Here is a 26,404-nt window from a genome sequence, read left to right as displayed (position 1 = left end):
GCAGCTGTTAAAATTTTGTGAGACCATAAGTTACCATAATATATGAAACCGACAAGAGCCAAGCTTTTCAATTCTATTGAGACTAAGCTCTTGGCTATTTAGCTAGCTATCGAACAAGCTAGTTGTCATTATGAGTATTTTTGTTGTTGTGTTGTTGTCCAAACTAATTTGTCAGTTAAGAGAAGCTAATTAGAGAGCATGTGAAAAGTAGTCTAATCTTGGGTTAGAGAGAGACAAGTAAATGACAGTAATACAAAATAGCCATCTATCAGTCACAACAAATAAAACAATGTATGACACTGTGCTAATAAGCTAGGTATATTGAGTGGAGATGGAGATTTCTGCTAAATTGTGCAAAGACTAAATCCTCCCAGCAAAGGATTTAGGATCTAACACCTAATCTCTAATGACCCTTAATAGAAACAGAGGAATATGAAAAATTTATAAGTGTAAATCACTTAAATCAGTTTTCTTACACATGTGCAAGCTATGTGAGTTCATGTGTGTATGCGTGTGCAAGGCTCTTTTTATTAACATATCTCCTTCTTCTCATGTCATAGGGTCTATGTCTTCATATAAGCATGCTGACCACCAACGTCTCCACTAATTCCACTTAAACCTAATAAAAGTTATTTATAGCTCCGATGAGCACGTGCAGGGAGAGTTTCTCAGGGGAATCACATTCGGCTCAACCTCCGCTCCTCTACTTTACCTTCCTCTCCTGCTGCCCCTTGGCTGAGTTCCACCTTGGGGCCCCAGGACCCTGCTCCTTTAGCGCACTTAGACAGGTGCAGCTGGCCACAGACATGCACTGTCCCCCCATGCTCAGAGCTCGGCCTCTCCCTTTACACCCTTGCCTTAATCATTTAGATTCAGATTTAAAAACCCAAGGTTCACTGCAGCATTAAACATTAACAAGGAACACTACAGTAGTATGGCTACATACTTAAGTAAGTAAAGAAGTAAGTGATAAAGACCTGATATGGCTCTGCCTTAGAGGACAGCAAAGGTTAGAGATCAAATTTGTGAACAAATCCGAAATGACCTTTAACATAACAAATGATTTTTTTTTGTTTTGTAAATGTAGTTGACATATAAAGTAGTTCATATAGTTTAATGAATACTGTTATTTCCAGAAATTAACATAAATAAACTTCCTCCTTGATCAGTGAACAATAATAAGTTTGTTATATGTTTTCTATTAATCAATTGAATGTGTATGGTGAATGCTCTCTGTGAGGTCCACTTAAAATTGAAATAATGGCACAATCAACTCCTGCAGTCAAGACACCCTTCCTCAAACTAACATTTAGCTTCAGGACACAGCAGTCCAATTGTTTTTTCCCAATCGCTAAATCAACATTTAATCCAATTAGTTTGGGGCATAACGGGGCCTTACGTAAGCAGCCCAGCAATGCAGGAAAAACAAATTGTCCTGCCAAAACCTGAATCAAGAATGACACCAATGATCTGCATACAGTAGCTGTAATGAAAACAATGTTTGCTCCACTGTTAACATCTCCCTATGATTACCACTAGACAAAATGGGAGGCATCCTTACTCCTGTGTGAATGATAACCTTATAAAAAAAGAGGAGAGGCGACATTGACTCCTGTCTTTTCTTTGAGATTGTTGTGGAGCAAGTGGCACATGAATTAAACTGGTGACAAGCGGAGGCCGCTGATCTATCCCAAAGTCTACTTTTAGAAAGTGCAAGTCAAGGTTTTAGGTTTCAGTGTCTGCTCTTGAGTGAATGGGTTTTCCAGCTTGCCAATTAGGAGTACATTTTAAAGGCTTGTTGTCCTGAAGCCAGTCTGGTAAGGTCTGTTAAAAATTGCTGTATGAATTTGTTGTAGTTTGACTTTTTTTTGTTTTGGATGGAGACGATACTATTTTGTGTCTTTGTGTGAAAACTTATCAAAATGTTCTTAACGCACAGAACCTAAGGACACACCTGATAATTTGAAAAAAAACAAAAAAACAAATATATATATATATAAAGGGCTGGCTTTGATGGAGATCCTTTTTTCTGAATTGACCAAACTGCAGGTTCCAAGAGTGGATGGTGAGTAAGCAGACCTCGGCAAGGCAGCATTGAAATGTTAGCCTGCTATCGGAAGCCGAGGGCAGGGTGACATCAGGGCGGGCGTACCGTTGTGGAGGTGTGTTTGTGTGAGAGGGAGAGAGAGAGAGAGAGCTAGAGGGCCCTCCTTGGATATTTGTCACCTCAGCCATGCCTTTAAGTGTCTTCCTGTTTAATTTAAGTTATTAGCTGAATATCCCTCCAAGCAGCACCAGTGGGGGGGGGAGACTTTCTGACACCCTCAGAAGCGGATCTGTTCTGGGTTGCTGCCAATTGAGCCCAACCACCTGCCCACATGGCAAGCTACAACTTCCCTTCGATAGAGTGAACACTTAGCTAAGGAAGGAAAGATCCCATTTTCACACTACACCAGTTTCAAGAGGTATCAAAATGTTATACCTAAGAAAAACAGGTAAAGCTATGACCTCAAGATAACCTTATGATGCAGCTGATGGATTCATATCCAAAATAAGCAGGCGTTAAACTATTATGATGGTGTGAAGTACATGACCTTTTTTGATTTACCGAGCTCACGGTTGAAGAAGATGGGTCATCAAGGCAAGTAAGTAGCAACTGTTAGCCAATGCTTGCGATGTAACTGAAATCTCATATCCCAACAACTATTTGTTCGATGGCAGTAAATTTGGTATACAAATCACTCATGCCTGGAGTATGACTCCATAGAACTCTGCTGTTCTGCTGCCTTTTGCCCAAGTGCCACCATTTGGTTAAAAAACAAATTTTGCTTAATGTCTGGACAACTACAGGGTAAAGTGGAATTAAATACATACTCTAGTCCCACCAGGGTAGATTATAATGCCTTTAGTAATAACTTTTAATCTAGCCCCATCATCATGTCATCATGATGATGGGGGCGGGGGGGCTGGAGCCATTGTGCGAAGGCGGGGGTAGGCCTACTGGTAGCCCCAGTCTTCCATTAACTGACAACTGACAAGGATGTCTTTGGACTGTGGGAGGTAGCCAGATTACCCAGAGGGAATCCACCCATGGACAGGGAAAACATGCAAACTCCACACTGAAAGATTGTAAATAAAAGTAAAAAAAAAACCCTGCTAATTATCAGCATGTTAGTACTGCCTTGGCGACCATGTTGACATTTGCACAGTATGTAAACCATTGTTCAACATGAAAGTCTGAAGAACATTTTAAAATCCCAATCGGGATTTTATCTTCTAAATGTCCAGAGATGTTCTGAAACCAGTATACCTTAAGGGGCAGAAACCTGAGAAGGTTTCAAACTATTAGCTTTCTGTATATATATTTATTCTTGTCCACATCAAGTGTTTATTTTTGAATAGAAGAATTTTAGAAAAGAGCAGACACACTAAGAAGGGATACAGCTGTCAGACATTCACTTTATTGTTAAAACATGTTTTGGTATATCAGCTGTTTGTCTTTTTACACATCTTTAAATTAAAGGCAAACATATACAGCTTAATCATCGAAAACCATGCAGCATCGTAAACATGAGGTCTACCGAGATAAAAAGTCATACAACTACAACATACTGGCAAGGTCTGTGATAAATAGAACTGTCATGTTGAAAATAAGAGAAAGCATTTTGCATGTTTCTCTTCTTCAGTCAGCAAAAACTTTAACTTAGTGCTTAGTACTCTGTGTTGCTGTTAAAACAAGGCTGAGAAAAATAAATAATATGATGACCTGACCCCATACACATAACAGAAATGCAGTCCTATACATGAAAGCCCCTCTATATCTGCACATCCTAAGCATAATCCCCAAGAGAAACAATGATATCCTACTGTACTGGAGAGACATTACAAGCTATTAGGCAATTATGCTTCTCATCTTTACAGCTGCAACACCATTATACTGACAGATTTACAATTAGCTCATTAAAGTGTTCATCCATGTTGACTTGACAAAAGACTACCAAGATTGTTAGGTATTGATTAGCTTGAACTGAAGAGCCAGCTATGGAGTGTAAGACAGAGTTAAAATACAGTCAACTCTCCTTTTTCTATCACAAGAAGCTGAACAAAAAAAATCACCGCCGGTCTTGCACATTCAGTCAAACACTCTGTACAAGTGAGATTCCCCCCCCAGACACACACCATACCTTACCGATCCCTCACTTCCGCAGCGAACTTATTGTTATACATCCTGCTACCTGGTTGGTTGTGGTCATATTTTACTACATCATGAGCATAAAACCTTGAAATGCTGAAGCCAGAACTCCCAGAATACTAGGCCAAGTGAGTGAAACCTGAGTATGAAAACAACAAACATACACACACACACACAAACATAATCTGCACCACCTGTCACCACCTCATGAAATCATTGCAGCTAAAAAAAAAAACGAACATGGCTGCAAACTTTAGGAAAAAGAACAAATGAATGTCTATTGATTAGATGGTAACAACAGCTCCCTGTCATCTGTGCTGGAATCCAGACAGACAAAGATTCTGTTTATTAAAGGTACACTGTTTACTTCTGCTGACAACTGTAGGTAAAGGATTACTGGATACTGTTCAGATGTGCATCTCAGACCACTTCAACTAAACCTTGTTTATGATACTTAACATTACATCTGCTCCTTTTGGCCAGTTACACATGACTCAGGTGCTGCCGTTGAGAACACCAGTGAAAATTCAAACTAAATATTCAAATGATTTTCAACATTGGGACAAAACTAAGTGTTCAATAATAAGTACAAATATTGCACCATCTCTCAACTAAAAATGTGATTCAAATATAAGATGACGCTACTTTACAATCCTTCAGCTGAAATGTCATTCTCTGTGGTAACACAGACTTGATCTCAGACTACAGCAGCTCTACTTTTATTCCTCCCTTTCTGCCCTTTTTACATTAGTGGTCACTAAGGCACTGGTGCGTACAGTCTTGGAAATAAAAACTTTGATCTGTGCACTACCTGTACCGAAACACCACCTGAATCTCACCTTTGCCGATGCATCCAATACATACAAACTCCTCTCACACATATGGACAGAAACGGTTCCTGTGAAACCTCTCAATTCTCCGTCAGGAACGTCAATTAACTTAGAAAATAATTCCAAATCCAACATTTGATTCTGTACAAACTTCAGGAAGAATACATGTTTTTCTAAAAACAACTTGTAGCATTTATTAGACACTTAGTTGGTTTTCTTGTCGAGCTGGAAGAGGTCCAGCATGTCCAGCATGGCCTGTCTGATGTTGCCGCCAAAACGATGGGAGTCCTGATATAAAACGGGATGGAGAAAGAAGACTTTTTACATGTCCTTTCATAAAGTAATGCCTTTGAAAAATCTCAACTGTAAAAAATAAAAACGAGAGAACTTACGGTTTCTGGGCTTGAATGTTTGCTGGAGATGTGGAAGTTGATGAGGTTCTCTCCAACAATGATGTAGGAGACACCGTAACCATCATCAGCAACCTAAAGGACACAAAGAAGGTAGATTAGGCTGAGATGAACGTCTGTATGAGTCAAAATATTTTCAAACTGAAAGTGGGGGTTTCTGAAGATTGCATGTAGATGTTCTATTTCCTAATACATGATGTAGATGTTTTGTGAACTGCAGTGATGCAACATAACCAAAGGTGATGAATAACTTACAGGACCAAATCCACCTCCAGAGGACACATACTCAGGATGTTTGACCAGATCAAAAAGCTCAAGCTGCTGCAGAGGGGTCTGACTGGTGGACAGCCTCCACGGCTCAGACAGGACCTAAAGATAAAGACAACACCAAGTACAATTAAGTCACTGGTCGATGCAAACTGACTCAGTAGAAGTTCAACATTTGAGTTTGATGTAGGTTTATTTGCATTTCTTTTATATTCAGTAGAAAGTTATTGATGGAAGAGGTGAGGAGATGAGTTGTGACACAGTGATGAGCTGGGATTTCAATAATCCATCCATGGCTGCTTAATATGTGCATTACATGCCCAACCTACTTGATTTGACATTTACACATACAGGTCATTTATCTATGTGTTCACTATTATACAGTAAGTACAAGTCCTCAAATGTAGTCCAGCAAAAAGTACAAACAATAGTGCATGCGCAAAAAACTAATTTAGAGGAAAAGTATCACATTGTTTGGGGGGATATCTGCCAGCTTTCAGAGCAGAAGCCCCCAACAACTTGCAACAACACCTCGTACCTCCTTGAGGAAAGCGGAGTCTTCTCCCAGGTATTTGGACACCACATAGAGGCAGAAAAGGTGGCGATCGATGCCCTCTCCTGTCATTGCCAGACGGTACATGTTCTGGTGCTTATCAGCTGCCTGTTTGAGCAACTTCAGACACTCTTCTCTCTGACGAGACAAGAAACACATGATAAACGACTGACGAGCATGATCCACACTGTGGATTTACAATCTGTGACTAAGAGTAATCGATTCTGTGTGCCTTACTGTCCCCTCTCTGATCATGGCGCGAACAAAGGCACAAGTCTCCATGGTGCAGGAGCGCACCGTTTCTGTTCGGCCCTCGCGGAACAAGCGTGTCATGGAGGCTTCGTATGTCAGGCAGAACTTCCCTTTGTCCTGTGGAGAGACGGTACGGGTCATCAAACAAAATACAACAGAAAACTATTTTCAATTCATTTAAGATTTGTTAACTAACCATGATATGTGTCAACCCATTTTTCGACACATTGATAATGACAAAACACCATGAAATATGATGCCTATATAACTTTTTCAAGGCAGCTACATAAAAGATTTCTTCAAAGCTTGAAGCTAACAAGCAGATGTAACTTTCATACAGACGTTTGATTACTTGTGCTAGTGCTGTCTAATGTTTTTATGAAATTAACTACAAAATTGAGAAAATACATCTTTTAACCACGCTAGACAAATGTTTTCAATAAATGATTCACTGAAAGTCTTAGGAGACAGGTATGTTTGCAAGCTGTGAGTGCCCTCTGCTGGAGTTGGAGGGGTGTAGCTGTATTGTATTAGTGATATGTAATTTAAGGCAAACAAGGCAAGGATCACTGAAGAAAAATATAAAAATTGGTGTCGTTAAGAAATAGAGTGTGACAGAAACTAGTGACATGTACTTAGTTACCCTGTAATGGGCCAGCTGGAGGGCGATCTGGATGAAGGCATCGGGACTGGTGCGGCACTTCTTAATCAGACCCTTCCCAAAGTCATTGAAGGGGAAAATGTGAGAGTCCACATCATCAGCCAGAGTCCTGGCGACTGTCAGAGATCTCTCGATGGCATCCTGGCACTAAAGGAGAGACAGGGTCATATTTTACACTGAGCAGAAGCAGCATTGCTGACTTGAAATATATGAATCAGTATATTTAATAATAGAGCTCAAATTTATCAAATATACAGTATATCAGTGGAAGTAGCACTCCTGAGACTTGCATCACAAATATTCAATATCCTAAGTTTTTGTTACTTTATTTATTTTAAAATTGGTGCACATACTTCCAGCTACCAGCAGAGGGAAGCCAATTCCTACAAATATTAAATCCTGGGTATCATCCAACAGTGGTACAGAAATTGCAGCAGATAAGAGAATGCCTGAAAATGTGTGCAGTTAGCCCAGTATGAAATTAGTATGACCTCTCCCTCCTGATTGTGATGGCTCTCTCTCATTCTTCAAGTGACTCCACTTTAAACAGCTTTAACCACTTATGTCTCCACTGGTTAGAAAACTTGCTGCAGAACTACAGTCTTACCTCAGCAGGAATATCCCACTGCAGCTTCTGAGGACCTGGCAGGTTGGGGTGGGGCTCCCCACAGCAGTGACCTTCCTCAGTGTATCCCAGCCTAACAGGGTCCATGGACAGTACATGCTGCAAAGCAGAGTCGAGGATTGACATGACTATCTCAGTTTAATGTAGGGTTAAACATGTGGCGCTTACAGCCATGAAGCTAGCGCCCCTTTTGAACATCTTGCATGCAATGTGTACCGCAAGTCTAAGTCGTCACGTCACGCCCCTGATCCACCACAGAGGAGGCAGTAACAGAGATGGAATGGGAGGTGTAAAGACAGTGGCAATTTGTAACGTCGGAGCTGGAAAGGAAGGACAGTGCTGTGTGTGTGTGTGTGTGTTCATACGTCATATCTCTCATGCTATACAACACTGTAATGCAATGTGACTTCACACACCGGAACACCCATATTGCGCCATTAGAGATTCAAGATATAAGTACAAAGGTGAAATGACTGTGGAACTTTTTTACCGCGCTGCTGTGGAACGATCAAGGGTAAAGACTGACTTCACATTTTAGTCACAAATGCTTGAAAGGACAGGCACCCTGCCAATCAGACATACAAAATAAACCAATTTATTGGTTTAGACCAGGGGTCAGCAACTAAGTTTGGACTGGGGCCAATTTTCTAAGAAACTAAATGGCGGGCCAGACTGTTACAGTCACAAACAGAAAGGGTTTTTGGGCTGCATGAAATAATACAATTGTGTGTCCTTGTTCATCAACACATGGCTGGGATAAAAATAGGTTCATTACTGGTGTATTTGAGTTACAAAATATTTTCCCTTTTTATATTGTAAAAAATAGCCTACATGTGTATCAGTTCTATTTTGAGAATGACTCACTGCTTCTTTTAAATGCACCGACATGAGAAGCTCAAGTTTTGACATCACTGTTGTACCTCAATCGGTGCATTAACAGGAGGGATGTACAAACAGCAGACCTTTCTCCCTCTCCCTCAGATGGCGATGTGATTCTAATATCTTGGTTTTCCTAAACTGTGAGCACCGATTGGAATTGGTTATCCGTGGACACAGTAAGCAAATCTGCAAGCTCAGTGAGGTCTATATCCCTGCATTGATCAGCTCTCTCTCTCTCTAATGTGTGCAGCAATTTTATGAATAAATGCCAGTTTATTCAATGCAAGTACAAAGCCTGTCAATATGTATTCTGTAGCCAAATCATAGCTACTGTACAGGATAGCTACTGTACAGGATTACTTGCGCTTTTTGTTGTATGCAAAAGGCTTAAGAGGAGGTGATTCCAGTGACAACTGTTGTTGCCGTGACAATGCTTTGTTTCAGCACCAGGTGCTGTCCTCTGCAGCACTGCTCACACACTGTTCCATGGTGTGAATGTTTGGGTATGTCAATGATTGTCATGGCATTATTGTTAAGGAAATAATGAAATAAATTAAAGTCACAATTCAAATAATCTTGCTGGCCAGATATGATATCTGGCGGGCCAGCTTTGGCCCGGGGTCCGCCAGTTGCTGACCCCTGGTTTATACCGTTTAAACGGTTTAATGCAATTATTAAATATAATTTGATTAAAACTACAGTGACATACCTCCCACAGATGGCCAATGATGGGAGCATCAGCCCAGGAGTGCTCAGCGTTCAATCCCATGGTACCATTCTTAAATACTATCAGGTTAAAAGATTTATCGAACCACCTGAAGGAAAACAAAGAAGAAATGCTTTCAGTGACTTAATAGATGATGCTGTGTCACCGACTCTTAAATAGCAGAAGTTAACTTTATAGTGAGTTTGTCTTGCCCACCTGTCGTGGCACTTTCCGTGGAGCAGAGACTTGGCGTAACTGTCCAGAGACTTGACTGGGTTGGCCTCCTCAAAGCGCTGCTCGGTGTCATCTAGGGTCACACAGAAAGCTGCCTTCTCGATGACGTCCAGAGACTGCTTGTTCTTGCCGCGGACAAAGTATGTCTCACGAGCGTTTGCCCATGGGGTCCTGCAGAATGTCAAATAAAGTCAGAGTCAATAATTCTCAAGACAGAAGCCTATTAATGAACAGAGAATACAAGTTTCTCCTCAGCATGACCAGGGTTTGGGCCCCTCTGCTATCTTTTAATGAGAGACACACCCTTCTCTTTTTTCACAACACCCACATCCTCTTACTCAGCTATAGAGCCTGACCAACCTGTCATCAGGGCTGTTCTCATTGACGTTTTTTGGTTTTAAGTTTAAAGCATGATTGATTTCAGATGATTTGTAGCAGATATGTTAGAGTTACTTTGTTTGTCCACTTTAAAATAAAAATGATATGGCGGATCCTCCAATCATTCAAATATGCTCATATTTTGGTTTTAGTTCTAACCCTCCCAGTTTAACCCATGAAGCACTTGTTTTCAGAAAACAAACAAATCTGACAAACTGTATAATATATAATTAAACTCACAACATGACCCTTAAAACACATCTTTCAAAAAAAGCTAATCTACCTAAAGAAATCTTTACTTCCTATGCGGTAACAAAACATTCTGAAAGTAGTGTGAACTAATCAATATTGCGGCTCCTTTTGTAATGTCACCCACCTTTCCCCTGCAGTCAGAGCGGCTAGTTTCTCCTCTCCTGGCAAGGGCTCCGATTGGTCGGCCAAAATCCTCTCCATCTGCTGCTCTATCTCTCGGGGCAACAGCAGCCGCCCGTCATAAAACATCCACACCTTGAAGTATCGCCCCTTATGGTACACAGCGATGTGTTTGCTCTCGTTCATGTGCTGGAGTGTGTCTGGGAGAAACGGACCAATGGTAGAGATAAAGAGGAAAAAAGAATAAAAACAGAGAGTGAAAGACGATTGTTTTGAGAGGTACCAGGGGCGGTGCATTTAGATTTTTGTCCATTTTTCTCTTTGCACCTTAAAATTGAAGTGTGGATGTCACAGCATTTCATCTCTGGGAACAATAGAAGTATTAGTTATAGGTTATTGGTCCCAGTGGCAAAATGATGTGATATCCACAACGTTTCAGTGTGGATCTTTAATCTTTGTCTACATCCTTTCTTATAAACGTAATTATTTGAAGGGCAACAAACAGCTGACTTCAAAGTGGCACTATATGATGGAAGGGACAAACCAGTTCATAAGATAATGCAGCTTGAAATGGGGGGTGCAGGGAAGTGAGATGAATAGGAAAGTAATTTGGGAACAGGGGAGTGGTTCTGAATAAAATGGATCGAGGCAAAGTTTGTTTGAACACTGTGTGCATCCAAGGACAAAAGAAAACTACTCAAGAACACACCGTTTTCTTTGATACAATATGTTGATGTTGTTTTGGTGATGTTTAGTGTTCAAACAAACATTGTCCTTGTAACAGACAAGACAAAGGAGAGGCTACTTACACTAGCAACAACCCTTAAAACAACACAGTCACATCCAGGTCAAACTTAGCGTACTGCATTTCCTCTGAATGTAAAGAAACCTCCAACAAACCTCTATATTACTATTATTACACTGAATACTACTTTCTAATTAACAGTTTAATTACATGAAGAAGCTGACACTCCATTTTCACATCACCCATATCAATAAGCCCCATACTCGCCTGCAAATACAACTAACAACACTTACTACACCTGGTGCCTTAATGTCAAACTAAAAATATGATAACTCATGGGAATTTTCTACATGTACTTTATATCTATAAGTTTCACTTTTTACCTTACGATCTGTCAGGATCTCAAGTATCTGTCCTCTAAAACATGAATGCATGATGCCTTCACACAAAAAGATCTCTGTCCTGAGTTATTAAACATTGAGTGTTAAATCATGCATGATACATTTCATGTTAGTTCTTCTATGACTGAACACCACATATCAAACCCATGCCTCACCAAAATCTAGTTTAAACTGCTTTTACAAATAAGGAGATAAATGATATTAATCTTATCTGTCCAACAGCAAAGAACAGATACTGAACTGTCTTTGAAAATAAAACGTATTCATCTTACTAAACCTGTTTCTTCGTTATCTGTTAGTGTTAGGGCCAGCCTAAAACTCTCTGACATTTGTCTTATCATATGGCTTTCTCTGTTTTGCCTTCTCAAACACATTAACTACATTTGACTTACATGCAAATCAGTCCTTGAATGTGCACAGACCAGCACACATGCATTACTAATACATGGAGGTCAGATTATCTCTATGTCAAACATATGGACGTATATGTCCCAAGGAGAAGCACAGTAGGAGTAGTGTGGAGGAGGCGGCACTGCTATAGACTCTACCTGTTTCTACACCTGGGACACGACTGCTGTTGAACATACACTCGTATTGGGCTGAGCACATGGGAATAGTGTGTAGGAGCATGAGCTGAAAAGCAAAAGGGGAGAGTCAAACACATAGAGATGACAAACTAATTCACTAATATCCCGAGAGAGCAGCAGGAAACACTCCTACAGGGACACGAGCATGGAGGAAGAGGAGAGGGAGTGATGAGGATTGATAAGCAGTCTGAAGGAGCAGAGGGGACCTCAGAGGGCTGCCAGAGGAGGAGACATGAGCGGGGGTCTAGAAACCAGTGGTCTTCCATCTCCATTGCCACCAACAAAGCCCTGATAGTTGTACTAAGAAATATTTATTTTGAATAAATTACTACTTCAACTTTAAATTTCACATTGACAATACCTACATGAAATTACACTGAAGAGAAATCCAATTAGGAGTAGATTTGTACAGGGCTGTGCTGTTGACATTGAGTCTGTTAGTCAGGGTTTCCAGCAGTGGCCATGGCAATAGCAAGGGTCAGGGTAGAAGGTCAGAGGGCACGGCAGAGATGTGCCCTCCTCTTACCTGTCTCCAAACCAGGGACGCGGGTGGTGTTAAACATCCGCTCCCATTGAGCCGAGCACAGTGGAACCTTGTTTGCCAGCAAGTAAATCTAACGCAGCGTCCAACAAAGCGAAGGGACAAAACAGTGAAACAACTGAGTGTGAGTCTGTAATAGAGAGCGCTCATGCATTGGAGTTTGTATAAATGTTGAACAATCAGTTAATGTAATAGATTACTGTGTGTTTATTTGACATGTTGTAGACTGTATAACAGTATTGTGCAAATGTAAAAAGAATTTGCACTAAAGCATCATGCAGGTTGATAAAGGAGGAGGAGTGGCAGGAGATGCGGGAAAGAAATGACACTACAGGGTGTGTCAGTAAAATCATCAGCATTCATTAAAGCTTTATTCACTAAGCCTTCACACGAAGCTTGTGATCTTGCTTTGCTGCTAATCACAACTATTACATCAAAAAAAAAAGCAGAAAGCGCAGCACATTGCTCATTCCAGAGTCGGAGTTAAACAGAGTGAGTATATCAAGTATTCAAATAATCACAGGGGAGACTGTAAACAACAAACTTACTCAACGAGTTCACAAGAAAGGGTGGTGTCAGATAAGTGGCTTTCATAATAAAGTGGTCGAGATCAAAACTATAATTCAATAAATCATTATGAGAAAGTGAAACATTTACAGAGGATTGATAAGAGCTTACATGTCAGTTCATATCTAAATTTGCAGATTAAACCAAAGTTCAATAAAACCATTTGCGGTGTGTAATGGAGACGGTGGAACTCTTTACTCACTGGTTTGATCTGGGCTCTGTCCAGTTTTCTCCTGTAGAGCATGATAGCATGGATGGCATTACCTGCCCTTGCGGCCTGGATGGAGGTGGGGAACACGTACAGGAAGTCCTGTGAAAAAAAAAAAAGAATAACAGCAAAATATAAGAATCTTTCATATTGGATTCAATGGGGAAACTGTCCTTTAAAACTCGGCATAACATGTGACTTTTACATGCGTAGATTCTTTGTTGTGATTTTGGTCAAGGACTGGGCGCATAGTATCTATCACGGCCTGCTATTTCAAGCATGTTAAGTGTTGTTCCACTGACCCCATACCAAGTACACTTATACTTGTTATGGCTAACTTTTCATGCATTTTTGACCTTTCATGCATAGAAAGAGTCGAAGAAAGACAAATCAAGTCAAACACCCAGGGTTTGACCCTTACGTTTGACTTGAACCCATAAAAAAGGTCTGACTACTCTAATAGCACCGTGTGTTGTTTTGCTTTGTAGGCCATGGCAGAGATCAGATTTGTGCAAGTTACGAAAGAAACAGTTGCTATCATGCCAGAACTGTAATCTCCCATTGATAATATTTTCTTTGATTACAAGGCGGACTAAACAGATCCAGAGTTCTGTATGTGTAGTAGCATGACTCATGTTAGCTAGGCTGGAGTGACAGGCAGGTCTACTGTCTTACTCGTTCAGGCAGAAACCTGCAGAGGGGGCTATGGGTTAGTGCCAGAAAGAGTTCCTCTTCCAGACACTTCAGTGGTGGACAGTTATGTTGAGTTCACTGGGTCCATGATCATTAATCTGAATCTGTAGTTCAGTGTTTGTAGCTTTGCCAACCGAAGATTCCAAAGACTACAACAGAGTAGCCGAGAGGAGTTTTACACACAGAGCCATTTTCTACTTACCTTAAAAAAAACGTTTTAAACCCAACTGTGCACATGGTATCACACTCAAGACTCATTAAAGGCTTATTTCTCAACTTAAAAAAAAACAACAACAAGAACCAGAGCTCTTTTTTTGCAAATAGACGGTCAGCTGGAACATCTTACCATGGCATAGTAGTTGCTGTTGACCATGATGGGCCCACGACCTCTAAGGTAAATATACTCCTCCCACCAGTCACTGACCTGTGCAACACACAGAGAGAGGGAGAGATATAGAACACAGGTTGAGATCATAATCCACCCTGCATTTCTTAGTCGTATGAAGCTGATTCAAGGTCCAGGAGAGTTTCTTAAATGAGACAAAAGTGTGCTGAAGAGAGGAAGAGAAGAATGCTTTCGGACTCACATAGTTGGAGGCCCACCAGGACTTGAGTTTGAGGTACCACTGCAGTCTGGGTCCCAGATTCTTCTCAAAGTCTTCAGCCAAGCCCTTCATCCGCTCATACTTCTCGTCTTCCATCAGTGGGCGCACTGACTCCAGGTACTATAAAAACAGACATGCATCACCACAAGAGTGAAGCAAAGGGACGTTCGTTTAGAACAAGGAGATGGCAGATAGGCCAGAAAAACTAGCCATTCAAATTTTTTTCCCCAGAGCAGATTATGACGGGCAGGCAGGAAGTTTTTTTAGTGGCTCTGCTTGAGGCAAAACAGTCAAGAGGTGACCTGAGGACATTTTAAACAAAGTAGAATTTACAAAGCTAAATGTTTGCATTGCTTATTCATGACCAAGTCTAAGAAGTTAAGTGTCTACTTTGCAATCATCACAAATAAAGCCCCTGGCTCTGAGATAATGAGTTAATATGCCAATAAAATGTATTACATTTCTTTCATTACAATTGGTTATTTAAAGACCATTTTGAAGTGCAGGCCTTCTCTGGTATTTTTGATAACCTAGAAATATGTTCTAGTCCAAAAGCTAGGGCTATTTTGAACAATTAGGGTTATGAAATGAGAAGCGGAAGTTACCCTTCTGCAGGTGTCTTTGACTGAGGGAACAGGTAGGCGTGGCAGGGAGTTCTGGAAACTGTAGAGCATTGGCTTCCTGCCAGAAAAGACCTTGACTAACAACTGGTGAAGCAGAACAGATAAGAGAGAGGAGAAAGAGGATTAAAAGTATTCTTTGTGTTACCGCGATCAATAACTGTATCTTTTTGCCAATATATTAGGCTCTATATGTGCTACAGCAAAGCAAAACAATGTATACTAATCCAGTGTATGACTTTGTATCTGTGTTGTTTAACATATGCACCTTTATCTAGAACAGTTAGACAATCAGCATAATGCAACCATCATTTTATTAACCATGTGGACAAGAAGAGCTCCCTGACACTCAGGTAGAAATCTGCTCTATAGTTAAATGAATAGAGAACCACATTCATTGTCTCACCATCCAAATCCGAGTGGACCAGGACACAGAGCCATGCCGTGCCCGCATCCAGCCATGCCATGACAGCAGGCTCTTCAGGACATTCCTCATGATCATGATTATGGTGACCCACAGGCCTGTGCCCACCAAGACTCCTCCCACTATTTTCTGATTGTCTGTGGATATATATCGGCTGTGGATGGAGACAGAGACAAGAATGGGAGAAAAAAAGACAGGTCATTTAATTAAGCAGCAGTCAGACTGGGCCGAGTCCAACGTCTAATTTAATCATGACGGACTAACAACTCTTTTAGTGACAACAGTAACATCCTAAACCTTTATTACAGTCCAGCCAATGATACATTTTAACTGAACAAGTGGCATAGCGTTTCTGCACTTTCAATATGTTTAAAATATTACACAAGCTAACCTGAATCACACAGTCATTTAGTACTTCCATTACTTTTAGGAAAAAATGCTAACAAGAGAGGCATTCAAAGGAACTGTTTGCATAATATCACTTTATATGATCATCATTTTTAGCAAACATTAAGATCATCAACTAAATCTGACTTTAAAATGACAAAGGACAAAATAGAAGAAGCTGCTCTATTTTCTGTGATACCTCTGCAACTGAGAGAGGTACAGGGGGAACCAAGGGCCTACTGTACGTGACTTCTCGAAAATACCTAATGCAGAACTCATAAAACATCAGAAACATCCTCATGTCTGTTTCAAGGTGGAGTATTTTCACTGTATCATTTTATATCATTTTGTTAATACTACTCCAGCCAAACTCTTACTTCAGAGCCAAACCAATCTTAACTATATTTGTTAGAGAACTTCCTTTTTATCCCTTTACCCCTGTGCCAAACTAAGACCAAATATGGAGGCGATTCAATCTAAACATGAAAACGGCTTCCTCGTTGTTGTTGCTGTAATGATGGAGGATTTTTTTTTTGTCTTATCTGTCAACTTGTAGAATCAAAAGCAGAAGCAAAACAAAAACCTGCCATGTCATGCTAGAAAATCGCACCGTCATTTCAGTGGTCTTACCTGATAGGCATGTGTTGGCCGAGCTTGGCAATCAACCCCAGAGAGGGATCCAGCTGTTGGTATTTATTGTAGGACATGTAGGAGACCACCACCACCATGAACCCACCAGGACTGCCAGGGTACACGCCAGTCATTACCCCATTCTGTGGAAAAGTACAACAAAGTGAGAATTTAAAAAAAGGCAAAGAATAAAACGTCTAATCTATCAGTCTATATAACCATCATGATCACAAAATTCAACCTGAAGGAAATAGTACATGTTAGAAAAAAGAGGATTATGATATTCAGTCAGGGTCTGAAATATACTTTTTGACAAACATTCACTGCCCAAGCTTATTTTTTACCCTCTAACATAATAGACTGTGTTTTAGTTTCAAACACACATTTGTCACAGTAGTTTTAATTGAGTTAATAAGGTGTTCCGTTGAATCGAATCACAGATTTAAGTCATGGATTGGATCCTTTTATCAGGAAATAGAGAAATTATGAAAAAAATACATTTTCTCGCCTTTATTTTTTAAAAAGGAAGTAGTGCCAAGGCCACCACTAACCCCCTCCAAACCGCCCCTGCATTAAAACATTACAAACTCAAAACAAAAATCCATCTGTGATAAATAAAAAAAGCTTTAATCTACAAAAACAAGCTTTTCTCTCAATTTAGCTTCGACAAAGGTAAACACAACATGCTGTGTATTATTGGACGTGTGTGAATCCCTGACTGCTCCTGCAGTGTGTGTTGGAAGTGAATGGTGGAGCGTGCATATAGCTTGCAGTTTATCAGTGTTTATAACGCAGCGCTGTTTAACCTAATCTGTGTGGAGAAGTTTACAGACTGCAGGATAATGTTACGATCAACAAGTAATTGACTGCTGATAGATGCAGACACGGAGAGAGTAAACAGAGAAATGTCAAACTGACTATTTGACCAGATCAAGTGCGTTCCTGACTTGCTCCGTACGGATCACAGATCAACTGTGTTCTGTTGCACTAAAAGTAAACAAGTGCGGGGATGGCTGGCGTTCTCATGAGTGTGCATTTGTGCAGCAATATATGTTGGTGTGCCTCAGCGTGCCGCGATGCTCTGTCATGAAGACAGCAGAGAGAGCAGCAGTCTAAAAAGTAGCTGCAGCTACATCGAACGCAGACAATCACAAGTCTTTAAACCCCAAATAAAATAGCAACAAAATATTAAACAAGCTTTCAAACCCTTCTCGATGAACTTTTGTCATTTTCTCGAAAGAATAATCTTTGTACTTTATTTAAGTTTTAGAGTCAGACTGTTCCACAGATTTAACCCACATATTGTTTTGTTTTTCCAGAGTAAGCTTCCCTCTGAAATGATAACTCATCTCTATCAGATTACAGCTGGTAAAATCCCTGACAAGAGATTTGGGGATCTTTTGACATATGTGAGGTATCATTACATATATAGCTCTAGACAAGGAAGGAATGAGTGAAAATGACAGCGTGTCATGAGTGACTCTGTGTTTGTGTGTCAGCCTTTGGCCTTTGTAAACAGCCTTTAGTCTGTTTACAAAGAACAGACATGAAGGTCTTTCTGAGAGATAGGTTAGCCTTTGAGCGTCATGTATATCTGTTTATTAACAGTTATTCAGCCAAAGCTCACCCCTTCATACTGTACCCAAACCCTCGACCATGTATCCCACAGCTCTCACCTTGAAGCGAATGAACCTTTTCTTCCAGGAGTGAAGGCCAGAGAGGTAGATCTGACGTAGCGCCTCATGGCACAGCTGGAGGTCGATGCCATCGGGGGTGACGGTGAACTGAAAGGCCACCGCCTGGTGAGCTTCTGCCATGGTGGCTACTTCTGTGCAGGGTCACTGTGGGTAAGAAAAGTGCAGTGTTGTATGTTCATCTACTAAGTTCATTACAAAGTGAGGTGAACACTGATCCTTTAAAGACTGCGAGAATGACATGTACATGTACTGAAGGCTGGATGAGGACATAAGGCCAATATCACAACTGTCTATCAAATTGAATGGCTCCTTTCACAGTTCATTGAAATAAGTAGCCCTCTTTCCTCGACTTCACTGACTGCAGGTTATCCAATTTCAAAGATGTAATCAGTTTAAGGTCTTTGTGGGGAAATGGCCATTGAGTAGAAAATGATTCTTATTGGATTTAAAAAAAGAACACTGACACCAGTCAGCAAAGAGTTAGACAAGAACCTTCACACTTCCTTCGAGGTATGGTATATACCAGTAAGTTTAAAGGCTAAATTGCTACAGTCCTAAATGTACAAACTTGAGCTGGATGAGTTGTTACTGTCAGGAACATCTTATTTTATGTGTAGACTGAGAGGCATTTCGAATAAATGAACACCAGACAATCTTTGAGGTACAAACCCAAGCATCAAACTGACATCTTTCTTATAAAGTTTAAATAATAGATAATAATAATAGATTAGTTTAAAGAGATGTCCTTCATAATTCATCCTATTGTGCATCTGCTTGTTTGTTGCTGCTAATTTAACTAATCCGGTTCCTGCAGGAAGCCATCAGATAAAATGCTCGAGGAGGAGACTGTGTACTCGTTTCCAAACTGGTTAGGCCTGTGCATCATCTTATCCTTTACTAAACGGAGCCCTGACACAATGCAAACTAATTTTCTCTAACCTTGAAGCTCTTTTATTTTTCCAAAGGTTAACATTGAAACTATGTCATGTTCTTTTCTTTTTTAATTTGATAAGGTAACGGGGTTAAGAGATGTGTGGAGAGAAAGGACAGGGTTAACTGGTTTTAAGTCTGCAGAGGTGCCAATTATCTGTTCTTTAAAAACTAAGCTATCATTGCCGTACACCTCCTAATGACAGACTTCTTCACACAGAACCTCCTCAGTTAATAAAAGCTCTAAAACAACCTGGATCACCAGGGAATCTGCACCAAAGCTCATATCTTTGCCCAAGTTTGTTCATGTTTACCTTTACAGGTATTTGAGTCTGCAGACCCTAATAACCAATAATAACCAATATCAACATTTCATTTGATAATTGTATTATGGTCAGGGAAGTTGGGGTAATACAAATACTGGCCCATCTATACGATATATTTATATAAAAATACACTTGAAATGGACTATTTCAGATGATCTGAATGAGCTTATGTCAAGTTTGAGACGTGGCAAAAATATTTAAGGTGATTATTAAAGATGTCTTTTAGGGCTGGGTGATATATCAGGTTGATCAATAAATCGGGTTAGTGGAAAGACAAGATTTTCTCTCTAACTTACTCCGCCACTCCCTTTGGGCTCACACAGATCACATTCTCGCCCTACATTTACTTTGTACAGGACGGCTGAGCGGCCCCAGGTATGTGTCACCCAGCCACAAGTATTCTGCAGATGTTGCTCTGCCTCATCTCTACTTCTGCTGTACCTGGAAACCGCATAGTGCACTTTTAAAGACAGGTTTACAGCTCGCAGTTTAAGGAAAGATGTCAGGAGAATTCATAAAGGAAAGGGAAAATCCTCTTACTGAAAAATAAATGTCAAAATAAAAAGTTCTCTAGCTTGATATACCACCTCGTCTCGCCCCACTCATCATTATTTACACTCATGTATGAATACAAAAGGTTTTAATATCATCCAGGTGACTTTACATATGTTACTCTTATGTCCCATTTTCTCTAAAATAAACTTCTGTAACCACTCCATTACAGCTATGAACACTGTTAGAAACTATTACAAATAAATATTATTTAAAAATAAAGATCCCTCTTGGGTAACACGGTTAATAATTACTCATCAGGTGTTTAAAGTCACTTGATGACTCCTCTGATGACTCGTTTGAGCAGTTTGACAGAGAGAGATTGAACAGACGCTCACGTACATGGTTCATCTTATACCGTTATGATGCCGATTTCTGTTCAGAAATGTCATATTTTAAATGTTTACATCACTGGTCATCAGATTTAGGCTCATACTTGCAGTTTTAAAGTACGGTTTTCATTTTTTAAGACTTTAAATCGGTAAAGACATTCATTCAGATGGAATGATTTCACTCAGAAAGGAGCGTGGCTGGCATCGTTTGGGCAAAGTACCCGGATGGGTTGCTCTCATGAATGATGTTAATTGCTGTTTCCAGTTGCGTTCAATTGCTGTAGGAAATCTGTACTCCTTCAGAGCATACATGCAAAACAATTGATTAAATCGGCTGGAAAATATGTCAATTGCCCAATTACAACATTTTTTCGTGAAACTGCTGTTTTCACTGTTCTATTATCGTTTGACATCCCGTTGTAATGCTTGCTGATTGGGATTTTCACCGGCTTGCTGTTCTATGAGATTACAGCAACGCTTTTCTTTCTAAATCCTACATCGTCTCTTAAATTGTATATTTCTTTTCAGCTTGGATTCTATTGTGTTAACATGTTGTAATTTGAAAGCAAGACACGTCGCTTTCTGTATTTTCAGTCATTTGTACAGCAGCATCCAACGAGCTTGTGTGTTTCCGCCGTCACTCCCTTCCCCCATGCTACTTTCCAACATCACATGATCCACCCTGTGCTGCAGAAACTGGGGGAAAGGTCGCAGCGCTGCGCCGCTTAGATACCGGCTAAAACTAACAACATCGTCCTCACAAATCCTCGTACGCCGGTAAAAACATACAACGGGTTACTACTGAGCAATGAAAAACATATAGTCTGTTCTGGATTAAGTATAGTACAGGTTTGCCCATTATATACAATTTACAGCATAGTTAATAAATCATGCCAACTACCCCCTCCTCTTCATGCACTTTGCGTTGCATATCAGCTTCATGATTCTGACCACAAACGCCACATCATCCTTTGCATACAGCCCTTTTCTTTTCCAGTTGTCATTATAAAACGTGTCAACATCAAACACTTCAAGACATTCTTCATATGTAGGTTGTATTTTTTTTTTCTGGTATTATATCAAGTGTCCTGCCCACGTGGTCTGTGAAATGGGGTCACTGGTGTGCACCCTCATCTCGTTGACAGTCAACCATATTCTGTTAATTATATATATATAAAAAAAGAATCCGCCTTAAATCCTACATGTAAAACTAGTTTCTTATAACTACTTTTATGATGTTGTGACCAAAAGTCCGACATGACAAAACAGCTTTTACTGACCTTCACTTGTGACATTTACAAACACATCTATTATTATAAAATGTTCTTCTGCTGCAATCACATGTACACAACCATCATGCTGCTACATTGTGTTATCACAGCGCCATTGAGCTGTATATATGTATTATGAACGAGCTTTCAGGTGGTTGACAATGAATGACCTTTACTTGGACTTTTGCCTACATTTCTGTTATGACCAACAACGCAGGAGGGCTGACCAGGTTCCCACCTTGACAGCTTCACATGAGAAGGTAAAAAAGTAAAGTCATTATGTAAATGTTGCAGGAAGGTATTTACTAGAGGCCCGTTAAGGATAAAATGTCACAACCATAAAATAAAAACCAAGATTATGGCTTTAACATACCGTTCAACCTCGAAATTCAGTTTCGACTTTTACAAGATAAAAACTGTACTGTACTGTGAATTTCTTACTCCCACAGGCCCACAACCAAGTTATGACAAAGCGAAACAAGGAAATATACAGTAGGTCCTGTAAACACCTCACACAAACTCTCACTGCGCAGAAAAGGAAATACAACGAACAGGCATAAGCTTAAACTGCGCAGACAAATCCACAGTTTCCGCAGGGTTTGTTTGGCTTGTCGAGCCTTTTTCTTTTTTTTTTTTCAAAACCCCTGCAGCCATATTTGCACGACTACTTCCAGACCTGCCGAAACAGAGAGAGAGTCCAGACTACACTGAGACAAATTGTAAAAAGGCAAAATTATTACTCACTAACCCTTCTGTCAGTCTGAGAGAGCCGAGCTTTCTGTTTTGACGAGGATGAGACACGGCTTGTGTGTCGGCGGGGACTGCTCAACACTGCATGAATGGGAGCATAGACTTGTACACAAGGACAGCCCCCTTTCAGAGGTCCTCAGAAGGCACAAGGAACAGCGCCATCTCGTGGTCCCACGGTGATTACGACGGGGTTTTATGAGGACAGCAGGTAAGACATGCAGAGACAAGAGTCACGATGTACCGAGTACTCGATGTACCTCATGCAGGAGACAATAAAGAAGAAAGGACAATAAAGTACAGTCTAATAGAGGTCGGAAAGTTTATTTTTTTAAGATGTAGAATATTAAATTTAAGCTAATGAATTAAAAAAAGTATATCAAAAAAGCCTGTTTTTTTTAATCCATTAGAGTAGCATTGGAAATATCATATATATATATATATATATATATCTCATTTAACTTGAACATTCATATTTATTAGTGTCCACACACTTCTGTTATAACAAGTATATCATGTCACTTGTCAAAAAAACTTCCTCCAACATCCCTTTGCTTTCTTTCATTTTCTCTTTTCTGCCAATACCTACAAATACTCAAATCAAGCTCAACAGACCTCTTTGGTGCACCTTTGAGAATGGAACAGCCTACACCTATGAAATATAAATATACGTTGTGTACTCACTAAACTCTCAGCAATGCCATACCCAACTTCAACCTCCAGCAACAGATCTAACTAGACAATTTGCATTTACCTGCGGAAAACGCGTGGGAATGCTGACCGCTGAAATGTTGTGCAAAACACTGCTGAAAGAAGAATCAGCAGAAACAACTGAAGGAATAGTAGATGAAGAAAAAGTAGAAGATTAGTAGTAGAAGAGTAGTAGTAGTAGAAGAAGAGTAGTAGCAGAAGTAGAAGTAAAAGTAGTAAAAGCAGAAGTAGAAGAAGTAAAAGTAGTAAAAGCAGAAGAACAAGAAGTAGAAGAGGTAAAAGGAGTCGTAGAAGTGGTAGAACAAGTAGAAGATACTGCATAAAGAGAGCTTAAATGAAGTCAGACAATGAGAAAAAGGGGAAAACGTCTCCCTATTGGGTGCTCATTTCAAGGGCTTAAATTAAGAGTTGGTGGCTAAGTGATGATTTTGCGATCAAGAGGACAAATGGCCGAATGCATTGATGTGATTTTCATGTCTGGGATCCAAGAAATGTGGAAACCACAGCGATCTAAATGCTGTTTACAGCATTCCCACTAATTAACCTAAAATAACAAGAGAAACCTCTATAGTTGTACATTTTCAGTGACAGCTACAGATTCTAGTATTTATCTGCCTATAGTCCTCTGCAAAGATGACGTTTTGACCTGTCGTAGGAGGGAAGAGGTATGTAATACTGAAGGCTGCATTTCACTGGGTATGAACCTATAAATACAGAAAAAGAATTAGCCATTGTTCATAAGACAAGTTAAAACTTTATTAATGTGTTAAGCGAGGGGATGGCTTTCTGCCATGACAAGTCAAAATGACAAGTATGGAAAGACGCCTAAACACAGCAGAAGTTTTTCTTGGTAGTTATGGTTGTTTGTGTGAGAAAGGGCTTGCATGTACAACATCAAGACCATCACAGGATAAGCTACTACTTCCAGACCTGCCGAAACAGAGAGAGAGTCCAGACTACACTGAGACAAATTGTAAAAAGGCAAAATTATTACTCACTAACCCTTCTGTCAGTCTGAGAGAGCCGAGCTTTCTGTTTTGACGAGGATGAGACACGGCTTGTGTGTCGGCGGGGACTGCTCAACACTGCATGAATGGGAGCATAGACTTGTACACAAGGACAGCCCCCTTTCAGAGGTCCTCAGAAGGCACAAGGAACAGCGCCATCTCGTGGTCCCACGGTGATTACGACGGGGTTTTATGAGGACAGCAGGTAAGACATGCAGAGACAAGAGTCACGATGTACCGAGTACTCGATGTACCTCATGCAGGAGACAATAAAGAAGAAAGGACAATAAAATACAGTCTAATAGAGGTCGGAAAGTTTATTTTTTTAAGATGTAGAATATTAAATTTAAGCTAATGAATTAAAAAAATTATATCAAAAAAGCCTGTTTTTTTTAATCCATTAGAGTAGCACTGGAAATATCATATATATATATATGATATATGATGGCTTTCTGCCATGACAAGTCAAAATGACAAGTATGGAAAGACGCCTAAACACAGCAGAAGTTTTTCTTAGTAGTTATGGTTGTTTGTGTGAGAAAGGGCTTGCATGTACAACATCAAGACCATCACAGGATAAGCTAAATGGAGTGTGTCAATAAAGGCTGGGTGTATGGTTAAAGATGCATATCAGGCCAAAATCAGGGCAGGAACTGTATTTCTAAAGTTGCAAATCACGGGCCAACTTTCAGGTACAGACCATGTTCAGAGGAAGGACAGTGATGAGTTCACTTTAAATTGCAGGGTGTCAACATGTTTATGAAACAGCATGTGCTTATTCCTATTTTGTGTGACATCATAAAACAGCAACACAACTTTAATTGAGATAATTAAATATTTTGTCAAATATATCCAATAATTCATTGATATCTACGCATTAAAACATGCCACTTTTTTGCATTTATTGAGAACAAAGCAATGCTGTAGGTGTTTGTCAGCAGGCCTATCAATCAAACCAATTGGTCCAACAAATCAATTATTGCAGTGACACTTTTGTGTGGTGAGTCAGCACAAAAAAAATAAGTTTAATCTTTAGCAGTCAGTTGAACTTGAGTCTAAACTTAAAACATCACAGAATGGTTTCCTTTGTTTATCTATTACAAAATAACATGGAAGAGCACACCTTTGATTTTTTTTTCCCACTTTGCTGTGACACTACCTCGCAATGATTACCATAACAAAGTCAGGATACACTACTCTACACATGTGACTGTGTTATGATTGAATCCCTTCCAGGATCTAGAAGTATATTTAACATGCGTATGGGATTAATAGGCTGAACAAATACTTCTGCAACATAAAAGAATAATGACTGAGGAATGAGGAGTGCGTGGATTGAGGAAAGAGCTCAATCAACGCACCTGATACGAGAAAATAAAAGTATTTATTAAGGCTATAAATTAACATGAGATCATATAAACGCCAAAGAGATCCAGATCTATTGCAGAAAAATAATAATAAAACCAAGAGGCAGCAGCACGATATCACCTGTATGTCCTGGGTTGAACCACCAGAGGGCGCAAGCTGACAGTGTTTGAGTCTATACCATATTTACACATTATGGACATTTATCATCCAAGTTCATCTAGTTACTGTAACGATACCATTTAATCTCGTTTGATTAACCCACTAACCAAATAATGCGAAGGTACTCAGCAAGAACAAGTTAGTCTCGACTATATTGTGGATAATGCCAAGTTGAAGAGATGCCTGCGATGAGCTAACAAACCCGCAGCATCAAACATCTTTGCGAAACATGAAACTCCGTCATTTAGACTAAGTTATCGCGACGTAACAGGTAAAAAGCAAACAGAAAACGAAACATGGTATGTGAGGTGGCTTACCGTATTTTTAAGCTAGTTGCTGCAACACAGGGAACCCATGCTCAAACTTTCTGTCTGTGAAAGCCTTCCCGCTGGTGCGCATGCGTCGTACTGTCACTGGTGTGCAGCGTGCCAGACAGCTGCAGCAGCGAGCTCGCGGCATGTGGAGCGGGGCTTTGAGGGGGTTTGACTCCGTTTGACCAGCATCGATTTCAGCGAAGATTGTCGATAGTCGGGGACA

At 40.1% G+C, this 26,404-nt stretch overlaps 1 protein-coding gene across 4 annotated transcripts; it reads right to left on the bottom strand.

The window, feature by feature from the left end:
• Positions 1 to 3,439: 3,439 nt before the first annotated feature.
• On the bottom strand, positions 3,440 to 26,325 carry cpt1ab (carnitine palmitoyltransferase 1Ab (liver)). 4 transcript variants are annotated; one of them, XM_020641357.3, is made up of 19 exons: positions 26,185 to 26,325; positions 18,444 to 18,608; positions 16,768 to 16,910; positions 15,733 to 15,904; positions 15,312 to 15,413; positions 14,689 to 14,826; positions 14,448 to 14,525; positions 13,403 to 13,510; positions 12,619 to 12,706; positions 10,364 to 10,559; positions 9,592 to 9,780; positions 9,379 to 9,484; positions 7,773 to 7,889; positions 7,148 to 7,312; positions 6,490 to 6,621; positions 6,238 to 6,390; positions 5,688 to 5,801; positions 5,415 to 5,507; positions 3,440 to 5,310 (listed from the first exon to the last, which is right to left on the bottom strand). In XM_020641357.3, the coding sequence occupies exons 2-19, from the start codon at positions 18,582 to 18,584 to the stop codon at positions 5,227 to 5,229; spliced, it is 2,319 nt and encodes a 772-aa protein (XP_020497013.1). In that variant the 5' UTR covers positions 18,585 to 18,608; positions 26,185 to 26,325; the 3' UTR covers positions 3,440 to 5,226. The 4 variants fall into 4 exon arrangements, with proteins under 4 accessions (XP_020497013.1, XP_020497005.1, XP_020497047.1 ...); XM_020641349.3 differs by lacking the exon at positions 26,185 to 26,325 and adding an exon at positions 22,624 to 22,783; XM_020641391.3 differs by lacking the exons at positions 12,619 to 12,706; positions 26,185 to 26,325 and adding exons at positions 12,054 to 12,138; positions 22,624 to 22,783.
• Positions 26,326 to 26,404: the final 79 nt, after the last annotated feature.

Source organism: Labrus bergylta, chromosome 7, assembly GCF_963930695.1.
Source record: "Labrus bergylta chromosome 7, fLabBer1.1, whole genome shotgun sequence".
Lineage (NCBI taxonomy): Eukaryota > Metazoa > Chordata > Actinopteri > Labriformes > Labridae > Labrus > Labrus bergylta.
The sequence above is the reverse complement of the archived record's forward strand: the minus strand, read 5'-3'. Positions and strand labels throughout refer to the sequence as shown.